Source organism: Gastrolobium bilobum, unplaced genomic scaffold, assembly GCF_033153095.1.
Source record: "Gastrolobium bilobum isolate Gb01-03AN ecotype WA unplaced genomic scaffold, APGP_CSIRO_Gbil_v1 utg35675, whole genome shotgun sequence".
Taxonomy (NCBI): domain Eukaryota; kingdom Viridiplantae; phylum Streptophyta; class Magnoliopsida; order Fabales; family Fabaceae; genus Gastrolobium; species Gastrolobium bilobum.
The window spans coordinates 1-16113 of NW_026895600.1; the positions used below are offsets into that span (position 1 = coordinate 1).

At 38.7% G+C, this 16113-nt stretch overlaps 1 protein-coding gene across 1 annotated transcript; it reads left to right on the plus strand.

Annotated features, from left to right (window-relative positions):
• The first annotated feature begins 4554 nt into the window (after window positions 1-4554).
• On the plus strand, window positions 4555-15123 carry LOC133318673 (lysM domain receptor-like kinase 3). The gene is made up of 10 exons (XM_061520728.1): window positions 4555-5215; window positions 6102-6314; window positions 6518-6690; window positions 6790-6879; window positions 6966-7071; window positions 7548-7699; window positions 8330-8427; window positions 8583-8721; window positions 9476-9574; window positions 14959-15123. The coding sequence occupies exons 1-10, from the start codon at window positions 4555-4557 to the stop codon at window positions 15121-15123; spliced, it is 1896 nt and encodes a 631-aa protein (XP_061376712.1).
• The last annotated feature ends 990 nt before the right edge of the window (window positions 15124-16113 follow it).

Below are 16113 nucleotides of genomic sequence, written 5' to 3' on the forward strand. Positions count from 1 at the left end.
TTAGTTTGTTGATGAATGTTGGCCTTCCTGATGGCGGGATTGAATGCTGGTCTCCCTGTTGGGCGGGATGAGAGCTTGGTCTCTATGTTGGGAGAGCTGAAATGCTGACCTCCTTGTTGGGCGTGATGGAAAGCTGGACTCCTGTTGGGCGTGATGAAAATACTGGTCTCCCTGTTGGCGAGATGAGAGCTTGGTCTCCATGTTGGGAGAACTGACCATGTGAGTGCATTGAACACTTGGCATGCAAGTGTTGGTTGGATAGCTCCATGGTTTGTTGACTGAGTATTGGCCTTCCTGTTGAGAGGGCAGAAGGAGCTAGGTCCATCCAATAGCATTTTCACCTAGTAATGTCGCTCGGCATCTTCTTGCACTTGTATTTAATATACATGCACCACGAATTTAAAACTTGGAATTCACGTGCTCCCAGTAAGTAAAGTACCTTTAGGCGATGCCTTTAATGGCTTGATATCACAGTATATAAAAGGGATTGTCTTTTCTCATGTTGCATAGGAGAAGAGCTATTTCCTACACACACATAGAGAGGAGAGAGAAGAGAGAATAAGGAAGAGAAAAAAAATTTAAAATGGGTCCCACGTTTACTTTGTGTCTTATGCATAAGATAACAATTAACATAAGATTATTATTTCCTTATATAAAATATTGGTTTAATTGTTAGCATTTGTGCTTTAATGCTTGGAGCATTACACGTAACATTTATATAATATGCTTGGTTGTTTTACGTATATATATATTTTGTATGGGAAAACATCATCTTCTGTTGCAGAAAAATATGTTACACTTCTTGCACACAGATCGAAACTTGTGACATTTAATTTTGTTTTTTGTTTTTTGAAAAAAAATGATGGAGCCCATATATTATGTATCTACATGAATGATTGGTTATCATCTGTGACGGAGGAAAACTAATGCCCATTTTGTATATATATATATATTTTGAAGTTTATTAGCTTGTATGCACGGTTTACAACACGCACATCTTGAAGCTTTTTAACAGGATTTCAAAACTTGGAATTAGCTTCTAGGCCAAAAGGTGGCGGACCCCACAACATTTAATGGAGAAAGAGAAAGCCTTATATTGATAAGGAAGGCTAAATGTTCTGCACAAGGCATTGAGAAAGCCTCGCCTTTCTGTCAACGGATTTAAAAGGTGGACCCCATGAGGAAGTGGTTGCAGCATTGAAATGTCTATCTAGTCTTGCCAGCTTTGAAATATATATATAAAGAAAAGTATCAATTAAATATATGAACTTATCTGTTGGGACCGGCTACGATTATTCCTCCTTTTGAAATGACGCTCGCCAAAGTTCAAAGGTGAGCTTGCACTGACCGAGCCCATCGACGGTGGGGCTTTTCCTTGGGCGGTGGGATATTGGGTGCTGATTGGTAATGGCGGTGAACAGGCGACCTGAGAGGTGGGCGCATACATGAGTATCCGACAGGTAGGGACCGAGTTATTTTTCTCGTAGTGGATCTTCTCTTGACGGTGACTGCTTCTGCTCGGTTTGAAGGCGTCGATTCTGATTTGCTTAGTTTAATGTTCATCTTCCACTTTGGTAGGGACGAAGGCTACTTACGGTGGGCGGTTGGTCTCTCTGACTGATGACCGGTTTAGATGTGGGACCGGAATAGTCCGCTGAATGGATTTACTCAGGCTCGGGCCGTTCGGGTTTGGGATCGGAAGATCGGGCGATTTCGCTATCTGATGATGCTAGCTCGGTGCTGCATGTGGTTCATTTAGTTTTGAACTTCTTGTCTGGCGTTCGGAGTTTCCAGACCTGGGCGATGGGTTTTTTCCTTCTTCAGGGCGGTCTATTTGGGTTTGTTTGTGACATGGGTGAGGCCAAGGGCGGCCGTATTCTGGGCGACCAGGTTCTAGGCGATAGATTTCTCATTCTGGTTGGTCATGGTTCTGATCCCGATCAGTTTGGTTGGGCGAGCTGCTTACTGGTCGGTGGGTCGATGAGGATAAGCAGGTTGATCGTCAGTCATGGCTATTTCTTTGATAAGGTTGCTGATAGGAAACCCACTGACTTGTGAAGGGTTTATGGATGAAGCTTGTCAGGATCGGTGACGGGTAAGGGATGACTAGTAAAGTATGACCGATTTGTGGATGCTTTCTTTTCCACCTTCATACTGTTGACAAAATCGGTGTCAAGCACGTGTACGAGATGAGTAAATGAATGAGATGTTCTTAATATTTCTAAGACCAGGATCTGGGTTTTTCATTTGGAAGTTTGAATAAACTGGGAGAAAAGAGGGTTTCGTGCTTTCTCAGAGCTTCCGGTAGAAGAATGGGAATCAAAATTTATGGTTTCCCAGCGCCAATGTACTCGTAGTGGTACATAGACGTCTCCCGTGATATAGGGGTGGTCCATAGTGGCAATGATAGAGACCAAGCACTAGTGGAGCTTCCCATGGTGCATAAAGGGGGGGGTGTGTGTGTGTGTGGAAGTGGCTAAGGTGGCTCTCCATAGTCACAGCTATAGTGGCTGGGGGGGGGGGGGTGTGTGTGTGGAAGTGGCTAAGGTGGCTCTCTATAGTCACAGCTATAGTGGCTGAGTGGAGAAGAAGAAGTCCTTCCCTCAATGTGAGAGGGGGTATATAGAGCACGAGCCCTAGTCAACCTAGCCAGCCTAGCCTTTTCAGGCTAGGCATGCTGAACCCCTGCCCTTGTGCAGGGGCTGGTGTGCATGGGGAAGAGGGGGAACCCTAAGTTGCCTTCTAGAAGAGGGCTTTTTAGACTGGGCCTAACGGTAGGGTCCATGTGAGTGGGCTATCCAGAACACGTAGGTTGCTAGGGCCAGGGGAAATGGATTCTTTGGTTGCTATCAATTTCGAATAGTTCCTTTTCTTTTTTCTTAATTATCATTACCAAGCCTGTCATAAACAAATCAACCTTTATTCTTTGCTCATTCTCGCTACTAACCCTCTCAACTTGGTTAAGGGCATCTCTTCTAATCTTGCCTCTTATTCGCGTGCCTTGCTAATTCTGTGAAAATACCGGATCAGATTTATGAGAATTGGATCCTCTTCCTCTCTCATTCTTTCTTTGAAGGGCCTTATGACCTTTTGGCTAACCCTGGTCATCATTAGTTCAACTTAAATGAGATACAAGAGAATTCATTCTCTTCGCTTTTTCTAACTAGATTTGGCACGATGCGGTTGGTGCTAGTTTAGCTCGTGTATTTCGTAAGTTTGTTTTGTTTTCTTGGGGATTTTGCTCCGTTTAGTATTAAAAAAATGTCAACTAGCTAGCAGCCAAGAAACAAATTAGCATTGCAAATTTTGCTGACAGAAAAATGTGAAGACACTAGCTCAAACTTAATGGAAAAGGTCAACAAAGTTTCTTAAGATACTAAAATACTATTTACAACACTCGTGACTTGAAACAGACGGGGAAAACAAAGATTTCGACACACGACAACCCGGTCCCAGCTTATGCAGTTGAAGCATTCCTGAAGAAATTATGGGACAGTTCATGATCTTTTTTTTTTTATTCGAAACTATGTAGTCTAGATTGTAAACACCTCAAATTAATATTTTTATTATATGGTTAAATTCCTATTATGACCTCCCACAATAGGATCGGTATTAATGGAGGCCTGGAGCGTGAGAGATTTGACACTCAAATCTTGAACTTGACAAAATAAAAGCCCTTCTTCCATAAAATTATGGTAGCCTTGAGTTTTATACCTACTTCATTAAAATATGCTTGGTCAAATCCAGTTACAATTTTTTTTTTTTCATCCATGATATTCTATGGTGTCCATGTGTCACATAACAACATCAAGCTCGAAGAATGATTTTGATTACATCAACTTATGCCTCGCGTGGTAAAACATCATCAAGATTCAAGTGCACTAAACAAATTGAACGGGAAAAAAAAGGTTGCTGGAATAACCAGTTACGGCAGTTACGGCAGAGTCTAACTTGTAGTATTGCCGAGTGTGATCCCATAGAAGATGCTCCCATCCTCGTAATTCACAGGCAGGTATTTATAGCCAGCAATGAATTGTAAACATCGAACTGTAACTTCCACGGTAACATCCTTTGACTCAATCAATTCAGGGATAACAAATTTTGACTATACTATACAGATTATATTATAAGGGTTTAATGTTTGTAAATTTAAGCTACATAAGTTATTTACATTCGATCTTACGTTGTTTTGAATTGAAAAATTTAAAAATTATAATAAAAAAGAGTATTATAATCTTAAAATAAATTATAATTAAAAAAATATCTTGATTTTCGTCTTAAAATGATGTCATTTTAAGCTCAATATAAATAAGTTATCTACATTGAACATACAAAAAGCTAACCCATATTATAATAATCCTTAATGTTTGTTACTTAATTTTGACACCTATTTCTAAACAGATAAGAAAAAGGGTCACAGATTATATCAATCTCGGCGATTAAAAATGTTTCTCTTTCTTGAAACAATCATCAACCGATGACAAGGGCAAGAGGTGCACTTTAAACTTGTTCTATGTATTCTTCCTTCACCAGGGAAGTGTCAAGATCACAACTATGGCTTCTTTTACTCAGCTTCTTTTTCTTCCTCTTCTTCTCCCTTTTCTGGCAACTTCATTTGTTAGAGTTTTTTCCTTTAAAGTTTCAGTTAAAACAACTAATTTGGCTCCTTTAAATTGCTCTGCAAAGATCAGAACATGTAATGCCTTACTCTACCACATAAACCAAAATAATCTCAATATTGAAGAAATAGCCTCTTATTATTCTGTTATTTCTTCTCATATCAAACCTATAATGTATGGTACCAAACAAGATTACCTTATAACAACAGTACCTTGTTCTTGCAAAAACACCAATGACCTTAGTGGATATTTTTATGATACAACCTATAAAGTGAGACCAAATGACACTTTTTTTAACATTTCAAACCTGATTTACAGTGGACAAGCCTGGCCAGTTAATAGTGTATTGTTTCCAAATGACAATTTAACTATACATATTCCATGTGGGTGTTCAGAAAGTGGTTCTCAAATAGTTGTCACTTATACAGTTCAGCAGAATGATACACCAACATCTATTGCTAATTTGCTAAATGCTACACTGGATGGCATCCTGAGCTTGAACAAAGTTCTAATTAAGAACGCTGCATACATAGATGTCGGTTGGGTGTTATTTGTTCCCATGGAATTGAAAGGGCTTGCACCTTCCAACAAAGAAGGTGAGTTCTCTTTCTTAACCTCTCCATGATTCCATTATGCATCACTTTTACTTATTTTCTTCAGTAAATTGTATGCAAATTTAGTGTCAGAAATGATCACTTAGCTATATGCTGCTGTTTGTAAGAAAATAGAAATTACTTCATGATGATTCATAACTCAAAAATGGCAATATGATTGCATTGATTCAGCAATTTTGAACTTTGATCAACAGCAGTTAAGGTATATTTATGTTAGCAACCTCTACAATCATTTAGAGGTTTAATACCATTAATCATTACATTAGGGAAACACCACTTTAGATCGGCTCTTCTATTTTAATACCACCAGCACTCCAAAGCTACCATAATTTTGCATTTTTTGTGCCCCTCAACCCCTCTTCTTTGTTGAACCTTCAAAATGGTTGCTGAATGTAAATAACTATTTCCACTTCATCTGATAATGCTTCTATTAAGATATATAAAACCATTAATATAGCCTCACCCAACAGCCTAAGCTTTTGGATTGAATTGGTTCTTTTCAGCTTCTCATGGTTTAAACTCGATCCTAGAAAGTGGTTTAAGTGGGTAAATGGACTTTTATGTTTCACCAAATGATGTTAGCTACTGACCAGGTGAAGTTTGGCAAGATAGTTTGCATTGAAATAAATTAAACTAGGGTTTTATAAGAGTTATATTGTAGGAAAAGTGATTGTGTTATGTTATAGAGATTCGTTTTGCGTGCCGAAGTTTTTTTTTTGCTGCGGGCCCCACAAAATGTTGTGTGTATAGGAAATTTTTTGTGATCATGTTAAATAATAGATGATAAACCCATTAAACTAATGCATTTGTGTTTAAAGTCACTTTTTGATGTCAATTTCTCTTTCTTTGGTTTTTCCCTTGTTGACAGAAAAGAAACATAAATGGACGACAACAATCATTGCCATCTTAGCGGGCGTGATATTACTCTCAATTATATTTATTACAGTGATCGTTCTCAATCTCAGGAGAAATAAAGCCTATCAATTCAGCAAAGAAGATCCACTTGTTGTCTCTAGAAGATCTATTGCCAGTAAACTTATTTCCTCAAAGAACCTTAACCTTCATAAGGAATATATGTTAGGTAATTTAAGATGCAATTTTGGTAACATAAGCAACTTATGATTTAAACAAAATTTTTAATGATAGTATCTATTAGAAGACTAAAGAGGTCGAGCCTAGAGCAGTGATAAAACTGCTCCTTTGTGACTGAAAGGTTACAGATTCAAATATGTGAAACGGCCTCTTTGCAAATATGCAAGGGTAAGACTGCATACAAAGAGAAAGATCATTGCTTATTCATGGTAAATATTTGTGCAGATGTTATGCCACTAGAATCAGAAGGACCTGTAATATATAACCTTGAGGAGATCGAAGAGGCTACAAATTACTTTGACGAAACTCAAAGAATTGGAAGTGGTGGATTTGGGAGTGTGTATTTTGGAATGTTAGGGAAGAAGGTATGAAAACCCCACCTAGATTCTTTAATGGTTCTCAATAATGCAAGAACACCCTTTTAATGTGCTAAGTAAAAACTTGGAGAATATTTAACACTACAGGAGGTTGCTGTGAAGAAGATGAGATCTAATAAATCTAAAGAGTTCTATGCAGAACTCAAGGTCTTGTGTAAGATCCATCATGTCAACATTGTAAGTAATAACTGACCAAGTGTTCTTTGACATAGTTTTAAAGATCTGATGCTTGAATATATCAGAGATATAATTCAATGTCACAGGTGGAGCTGTTGGGATATGCCAGCGGAGAAGATCACCTCTATTTGGTGTATGAGTATGTTCCAAATGGATCTCTCACTGATCATCTTCATAATCCATTACTGAAAGGTATAGTGGATCTAAGATCTCTTTGCCTGGCAAAAGTAAACGTAAGGGACTTGTTTGGAAGAAGTCATAGATTAGAAGAATTGATAAGGTGAATAAATAGTAACACCACAAAGGTCACAGATAATAGGGATGATTTTGAGATCTTTTCCCTTTATTATGGTGATTTCAGCATCATATAAAGATGATCTTTTACTCTTAATATATAAAAAATGAAAACTAGCACAAAAATTAGGAAGGATATTTATATTAAACAGAACTACCATCAAATCAATGTTCATACGATTCAAAAATGCTCAGTTAACTTATCACAGATATAAAACCAATCACGAAGCATCAACTAACAGCTTATTTTAGGAGACTCTTTATGATTAAATGGTCATTAAGAGAGTTGGTTCTCCACAAGTTCACTATATTCTTGTTTGTTCAGAGAAAAGTTTGATATATATCTAAAAATCTAAAGCATGGTACTGGAGCAGGCCACCAGCCTCTTTCTTGGAGTACTAGGGTTCAGATTGCACTGGATGCTGCAAAAGGTCTTGAATATATACATGATTATACAAAAGCACAATATGTGCACCGTGATATAAAGACTAGCAATATTCTTCTTGATGAGAAGCTCAGAGCAAAGGTACTTATGACTTCAGACCCTTTACACCTTTTGTTTATTCCAATTGATTCATCGGAAACTAACTAGTCTGGTTTGAGCACCGTCGAATCTATATACAGGTGGCTCTTCAGCAACCACAGAGCAGAATTCGAAACCTCTTCCTTTCTAGTTGTACCAATAGTTTTTGATTGAGATCTTTTACTCAGTACTAACTAAATGCCTCTGTTTTAATTCTTTCTCTAAGGAAAAATTGTGGAGAAGTAACCAATATTTTAACATTTGGGGCATTAACCGGAATCATCTGTGTTAGAGAAGTATATAAACTATTGATAAGCCTTCACTTAACAGCGTAACCTTTTAGGTAGAATTGGTTCTTTACGATCTGTTCACTTTTGTTGACATAAGATAATATTAACATGCAGGTACAATTTAACAAAGAAAGATGCTCTTCAATCATTATGCTCTTATTTTTATATATACTATTATCTCTTCTCATAAAAAATAGAGACAACCAAAGATTTCAGGATTAACTTGTTGAAAATGGTGTTATTGCATTTATTTGTTGAATTAAGCTTTCATAGTAGAATTACATCAATTCTGTGTACCTCATATTTCTCGGTACTCACCATTAACATGACAATTAATACTAAGGTGGGAGATTTTGGACTTGCAAAGCTGGTAGACCGAACCAATGATGAAAATTCTATAGCAACAAGGCTTGTTGGAACTCCAGGCTACCTTCCACCAGAGTAGGTTTTAAGCTTTTCAATCATAACTAGACTCTTGATCCATTCAATGGAGAAACATGTTTCTTGCAATCAATATTCTCCATAAACTCAAGGAAAGTAAATTTCCTTCCCATTTGATATTTCTTTTGATACATATAAATATTTTTTCCTTTAAGATCTGTGAAAGAGCTTCAGGTTACCCCAAAAACCGATGTTTTTGCATTTGGAGTGGTTCTGTCAGAGCTATTAACAGGGAAACGTGCACTATTTCGGGACAGCAAAGAAGCCACCAAAATGAAATCACTTATTACTGTCGTAAGTGTTGAGAAAATGTAAATAAATAAAGGGAAATACTACTCTCATTTTACATTAGATAGTTATCTCAATTTCTCTCACTTCGAAAATCGCACCCTCTCTTTTTTTCTTTTTCTTTTTTGCTTTTTAATGATGAGCCTCACTTGAATTCTCTCTATAACATGAGAGAACTACTCCCATTTAACACGAGACTAATATTCCCCATTTATTGCGGGGTGCTAATGGGACAATTTTGGATTCAAGTTTGAAAACATTTAATTGATGAGTTTAAAGTTTGTAAAGTTACTTTAAATAACTTTAGGGTTATATTGCTCTCATGTTGTATGAGATAATATAACTTCTTACACACCCATCAATTTCTGTGCTTCTCTCTTTTCTTTTTTTCTTTTTTAATAAATAATGGAACCCGCTACATGATTGTATCTACAATATGAGTTAATATATCTCCTATTACATGAGAGTAATATAACCCATAATTTTATCATCTAATGTTCACCAAAATACATAAAAAAAAAGTGTGTGGGGTTTATGTGAACTCAATTGAAGAGAAGAGAGAAAAAAGAAAATATAGACCCCACACATTTTTTTATGAGTATTTTGATAAACATTAAATAAAATTATCTAAATTAACTTTAGAAACTTTCAACCCTTAATATCCAAATTTCTTAGCTGAAAGCGTAGATTGAACTCTTATATACATGTGTTTCACTATTTTATAAGAGAGAAGAATGAGCTTTCTTTTCATCACATTCAGGTTAATAAAATATTCCAAAATGATGACCCGGAGACAGCTTTAGAAGATGCCATAGATAAGAATCTTGAAGCGAGCTATCCCATGGAAGATGTCTACAAGGTTATATTCCACCTAGATACATCTATGATAATATCTTAATGATTCATATATGCTCCCCTTTAATTTAATTTCTTTGTACAGAATTGTTATGTCCTAGAAGACTGTATTGCTATACCGAATGGTATGCGCTCAGAGATACCTTAGAGATAGGTACCGTAGTTGGTTTATAGCCAGTATCCTAATCACTGCGCACAAACAATAAGCTTATAGCCAAAACGTGTGTGTGTGCACAGTGTTGGCAGTAATAGTAGATAGGTCAACAAGTATGTACCTGAGGTCTTTACCCTCTTATTTATAAGAATTACCTCTAGGGTTGGTGTAGATCTCACAGTTGTAGTAGGATTCAGCTTCCTTTCTGTTGAGATAGGGATCCTATCTTAAGTAACTTTGTTATTTGATATTGTTAGGATAATTGAGTATTTATCCTTTAGTGGATTCTTAGGTAGGTAGTTAGGATATGATATATATCCATAACAGTTGCCCCCCAGCCCGGTGTTCCGAAGCTCGGAATGCCGGGGTGTTGCGCTGAACTCGGTCTTGTCGAGGTCTTCAGTTTCTGGGTCATGCTTCATAATGTTAGGTGGAATGTAAATCCGAGGTTCGAAACGTCGGTTGAGTCACAAGTCCGACGTGAAAAGTTTTCTCCTTTAGTTCTTTTCGTCGAGGTTTAGGTCGGTCACGTTTGGCCGTGGTGTCAATCTTTGTCATAACACCATGGATAAGATCAAATCAGATTTCAATCACACCAATGTGACCTTCTGCATTTCGCCTGCAGGGACAGTTATGACGTTCCACGTGTCCTATGCTCGTTTGAGATTCGTGCATCAGTGGTCGTGCGCCGTTATGAGCCTGTGCGGGTCATGATTATCGTGGGTGGTGTTTTTACCCTTTGTCCTTGGCCACTCAAACGTTTGAGGCCCTTTAATATTCGCGCCCAAGGCTGAAATTGCCTCTAAATTTTCCTTCTCGTGTCTATTTGCAACTCTTTATTTTCGTTCTTTTCATTTTCATTTGTAGGTTTTCCTTTCAAGTGAGCTTTCCAGTTCCTTCGGAACCATTCTTCGCGAAGGCCCTCCAAGGGTTGAGTCTAGCTTTCCTCATCCTCTTTCTCAATATTCAGGTATTTTCTCATCCTTTCATTTCTTTTCACACTTTGATTCTGTCATCGTTCGCATTTCTTTCATTTTGGGAGATTGGGATTTGCGGTTGTTTCTCACTAAGGTGAGGGAATAACTCGTACTCCTTCTGAGTTTTTATTTGAGTGCTTCGAGAGAGGGTTTCTCTCTTCTGTGATTTTGGGTCCAGATATGAGTATCTCTGGTTCACCTTCGGGCTCAGCTGCTGGCCGAGGTGATGGACATGGTGTTGATGAAGAGGAGGTGAAACAGTTGCCTCGGTCAGTCCAATTTTGGTTTTACGGTAAAGAGTATACTGAGGAAGAGAAACTCCAACAACTTCTCCGAGGTCCACGAGGAGGTCGCCGGAGCTCCCGAGGTGGACGCAGTAGGAGAGGGCAAGGTAGGAGAGGGAGAGGGGAGCGTCAGCGCCGGTTTAACTTTGGTAATGCCGCTGGCAGGGGTGGACCCTCTTTGATCTCAAACCCTGTTGCTTCTCTTGAGCCGAGTTCCCCTGATAACCCAGTTCCTTTGTCTTATATTTTGCCCTTTTCTCAAGTTCCTCCTGGTTCGAGATCCGTTTTAGATCGGATCCCTCCCCTTGGTCTCAGCGATAGCGCTTCTATCTCTTCTTCGTTTGAGTTGGGTTTTTCGAGGTCCCAGACCCCTTTTACCCCATTTTATGATTCGACTTCAAGTCAAGCGGCCTTTATCGACCTTGACGGAATTTTCGGTAGTTTCATCCCTTTTTCCTGGAGTCCAAATTCGTCGTTATACGACCTTGATGATCCGGGGTTGGATTTAGCTGATTTTTATACTGACCCTCATCCTTCGTGTTCCAGGTCCATGGTCATGGAAGAGTCCGACGTCCAAAACTGGGTTCTCCTCGAGATTCTCAATATGAGGTCCATCATGTCGCCTGCCGAGGTATCCCAACTTTCTATTGGGGACCCTTCAGAGGTTGATATTATTCCAGCCGGTGATAGCCCGGTGTGCGCAGATCCTAGTGTTGACGAGCTTCATTACTTCTTCTTTTACCGAGATATAATCACCAAGATTGGACTTCGATTTCCCCTCTCTGATTTTTCAGGTCTATGTTCTTCATAGGCTTCGAGTTGCACCGTCACAACTTCATCACAATTCTTGGCGTTTATCCGAGGTTTTGAGCAAGTGTGTGCATATCTCTACCTTCCCTGTACAGTTGATCTGCTTTTTTACTTGTTCACTGTATATACGGCTCGGTCTGGGGCCGAGGTTAAGGAGCAGAAAGGCTGGGATACCCTTCGAGGTGCTCCTAATCGGGGTATTTTTATTCCTTACTCCCCGTCTTTCAAAGGCTTTAAGGATGCCTATTTCAAAGTGGTAGCTCGTTCTGATTCCCTCCCCTGGTTTACCTCGGCATGGCTGGACGGGGGGATTTGGCGTGTCGGTTCGAGCTTTACTGGACGCAAAATCATTATCAAAGGCGTAGCTCTTTCTGACTCGGAAAGATTTGCAGCTTCCGTCCTGGTTGGATATGCCAAAGAATTCGGCATTATCGACCTTAGTCGAATTGTAGATAAATTCAGAGATGGTCTCCTTTGCAAGCTCGGTATGTAGTTTCCCTTACATTCTCTTCGTCTTTTTTATAATTTGCATTCTGATTTTTGACTCTATTTGCAGTTAGCATGACGAGCTCAACATACAAGAAGTTATTGTCGAAACCCAAGAAGTCTTCTTCGAAGGGAAAGGCTGTTGATGATGTCGTCACCGAAGCCGAGGTGTCGAAGAAAAGATGGCTTGACATCGTGTCTGGGGGTAGCTCTTTTGTCATGGACGATACTACGCCCGCCTCTGAGGTTTTCGCTTCTCATCTCACCCCTCCTGTGTCACCGTCCCTTCCACCTGCTTCTCAAGGGGACGTCGTTGCTTTGGAACCTGGTGAGTTATGGAGAGTCGGAGTTTCGGATCGACTCAGAGCTGCTTTGAAGCCCCTTCATCAACTCATGGGTGGTTGTCGATGCTAGCTCGGCTGGAGGAAGATGCTTTGAAAACAGCTTTCCTGATCCAGTCCTTTCAAGATCTCCATCGACGTCTCGACGTGTCTACTGCCTCCAATTCCTCTCTTACAAATAAGGTGGAGGAACTTTTGGGGAAGCATGAAAAGCTCCATAAATTAAATTCTGAGCTGGAGACGAAGGTTCACGATTTGACCTCCGAGATGGAGGAGATGAAGAGATCTTTGGAGTCAGCTAATGCTAAGGTGGATGACTTAAATGTTCAAAAAGAGGCCTACTCAAAGTCCCTGGCTGATCAGAATGCTCAATTCCAAAAACTGCAAGCCGACTATGAGGAAGCCCGGACCATCATCATAACTGCCGAGGTCGAGTCCTTTGATAACGCCATTGCTCAAGCTCGGGTGTTGAACCCTGGCATTATCACGGATTGGATGGACGTGGCATATGGCGTGAAGGATGACACCTTCGTTCCTGGAACTCCTGATCCCGAGACTCCTGAAGAGGGAGAGGCCGAGATTGATGGAGTCGTTCCTGCTACTAATAAAGAGTGAAGAGGGGGACTCATTATGATGTATTTTTGTTTTGGGGACTTTGATCCCCTTTTTAACTTTGTATGAACATCTTTGCTGCCATATGTCGGCTTTTTGACTTGCAATTTTATTTGTCATTTATATTTCTGAGATAATTGCTTTGATTTACTTCCCATTTGTCGTATCGCGGGGTTCAATTTCGATCTCGTTTTATCGTACTTCGACTTGTAATTGCCGAGTTACAAGATTGTTTTGATCAATTCAGAATAAGTTTTGTTCGTCAACAAAAAGTATTCCTTTTGAAATCGTTAAGCTCGAAGGCTTGTATTATTTGAATAGAAGTCGATATGCATTAAACATTGAGGTCAGAGCTCATATTATTTGCATTTATTTGAAATCTATTTACATGACTGAGCTTAGAAGCTGGTCTTATTTGCTTAGAAATAAATCTACCTACTGACTGAGCTTAGAAGCTCGTCTTATTTGCGAAGAAATAAAGTCTAACTACTAAGCTTAGAAGCTTGTCTTATTTGTGTAGGACTATTCATCATCTTTTATATTTTGAAATTTCCATGAAAACTAACATTGAGGGGTGGAAACTTACCGTAGAACTACCTATAACAAAAGAATGAATGATTCCTAAGCTCATATGGCTTGAAAAGCTCTTAAATCCCACAAAATCACTTGAATCCTGAAATCTTTGAGCTTGAATATCTCCCTCCATAGTGGTTCCCAACCGAAAATCACAAGAGGGTTTTATAGAGGATGAGGTTTTAAGTGTTTTTGGCTTTGGAATGGATGAATTTCGATGAGAAATGACTGAGTTAGGTTCTTGCAAATTTTCTCAAGCTTCCTTCCTTTCTCCAATGAGGGCTCGGTTGATGAGGGAGAGAGAGCTGATGAGTGGTGTGCCTAGGGAGAAAAATGTGACTTGAGTAAAATAATTAAGTGACTAACTCACTCCTTTACTTTGGTCCAGTTATTTTTCATGGTAACTCACTCTTTTACTTCACTTTCTCACTTAACTTATACTAGCCATGACTTAATAGAAAATGTGTAACTTAACTTAAAATTTAGAATTTAATAATCAATCATGAATTTGACATTAGCTAAACTCATGAGATAGTCTCTCGCTAACTCATTTATAAATTTTCGGTAATATTTAAGATACTGTATTTTATCTGAACAACAAGTTATTTTACATAATTAGATTTATTATCTAATTAATCTCATTTAATTATGCAAAGATTCCATAGTTGCTTATTACACAAGTTCAGGTTATTATAGAATATATGCTTAAAATTTTGGTATAACTACATCATATGACATTCTAACCTGAGAGAATCTACTTGCATATAGTAATTGAGAATATCATTGGAGAAAATCACCTTATAATTTTCCACATATTTGTTTCCGAGCATCAAGCGAGTCTCGAGCAATTGTAAAGTTATTCCTTTGTGACTTAAAGGTCACTGGTTTAAATTCGGGAAATATCCTATTTGTAAATATATAAGAATAAGGTTGCATACAAGGATTGCGCTCACTCTACCCTCTCTAGTCGGGGTTTAATGGGGAGTGGTTTTGTTTCTGAGCATCCATTACATGCATACAACAAGCCAAGTAGCAAACATAATTTTAATTTCCTTAAATTAATATTTATATCCATGAATATATTCTTGCCTTTATTTCTTCATTATTATTATGTGTATATATACGTTATGCTTCCCTCATTAATATTGCAGATGGCAGAAATAGCTGAGTGGTGCATGCAAGAAGATCCAACGGAAAGGCCTGAAATGAGGGATATTGTTAGGGAATTGTCACATATTGTTAGGTCCTCAGTAGAGTGGGAAGCATCACTAGGTGGAAACAGCCAGGTTTTTATTGGGTTGTATAATGGAAGATGAAAACTCTTATCTGTAATTGATACTTGAAATCGTTAAGTAAACCACTCCATGTACATTTATTAATCTCGTAACCATTTGATGAGTCCTAAGTTTTTCACTCAATGAATTTTGTTATGGACCTGAATAAAGGCCCACATTCTAGAAGGCCCAAGAAGGGCTAATAGTTCAGATGGAAATTAATGAAATATTCTTTAAATATATCAATCATAGTGCTATAGCAATGAATTAAGAACTGGGCCTCCAATATCCCTAAGAGGCCCAGAAGTCTACTATTTCTAGATAACCCATCTATAAATTAATGGTTAAGTCAACCATGTACATACATTCTAAACCCTCTCATCATATGATGTCACTGAGAAGAATGTTGGGGAAGGACTATTCTACATTATTATCTATAGTGAGATGCATTATAACGAGTATTTTAATATTTTCTTCTTCCCCTTGGAATGCATGTGGGAGTCCAATATATTAGTCTTAAACTAGAGGATTCTTCCCGCCTATTATACATTGTAGCTGTGAAGCAGGATATGTGTGGCCAGAGCAATTTTTAGGGAGTATGATAAATTGTGTACCTTCATACCAATAGTGCCGCCTTGTCCGATGGCGGATACGACTGAACCACGGAGCTGAGGGCCAGTAACAACGCTGCTAGTGTAAACCAAATGCCACCCATTGTCGTCGTGAAATAAGAGGAACATCAGAACATGGAGCGACATGGAGCGAGAATAAGTTTGGGGCACTTGCATGTGTCGATAAAAGCAAATGACAGATAAAGAGATTGAGAGTTGAAGGGATGCACATGGTGCCAAAAGGAACAAAACTTTCTAAATTATGAGTCTAGCGAGGTGACACACGAATCATCCCTCAATGGAACAGTTATCGTCATCAAGATAAATAGCGCAACGATCTTTATTGGGATAACTAGATGTTGGAATAGGCTTGTGGGACCCAGTAGGCATCAAAGAGTACCCATCGAACACACCATATTGA

Excerpts from the sequence above, each read along its gene's own strand:
- LOC133318673 (XM_061520728.1), top strand. The coding sequence starts at position 4,555 with ATGGCTTCTTTTACTCAGCTTCTTTTTCTTCCTCTTCTTCTCCCTTTT. Across the intron at positions 6,880-6,965 it reads AGATCCATCATGTCAACATT|GTGGAGCTGTTGGGATATGC; the intron begins GTAAGTAATAAC and ends TCAATGTCACAG. Across the intron at positions 9,575-14,958 it reads CCATGGAAGATGTCTACAAG|ATGGCAGAAATAGCTGAGTG; the intron begins GTTATATTCCAC and ends TTAATATTGCAG.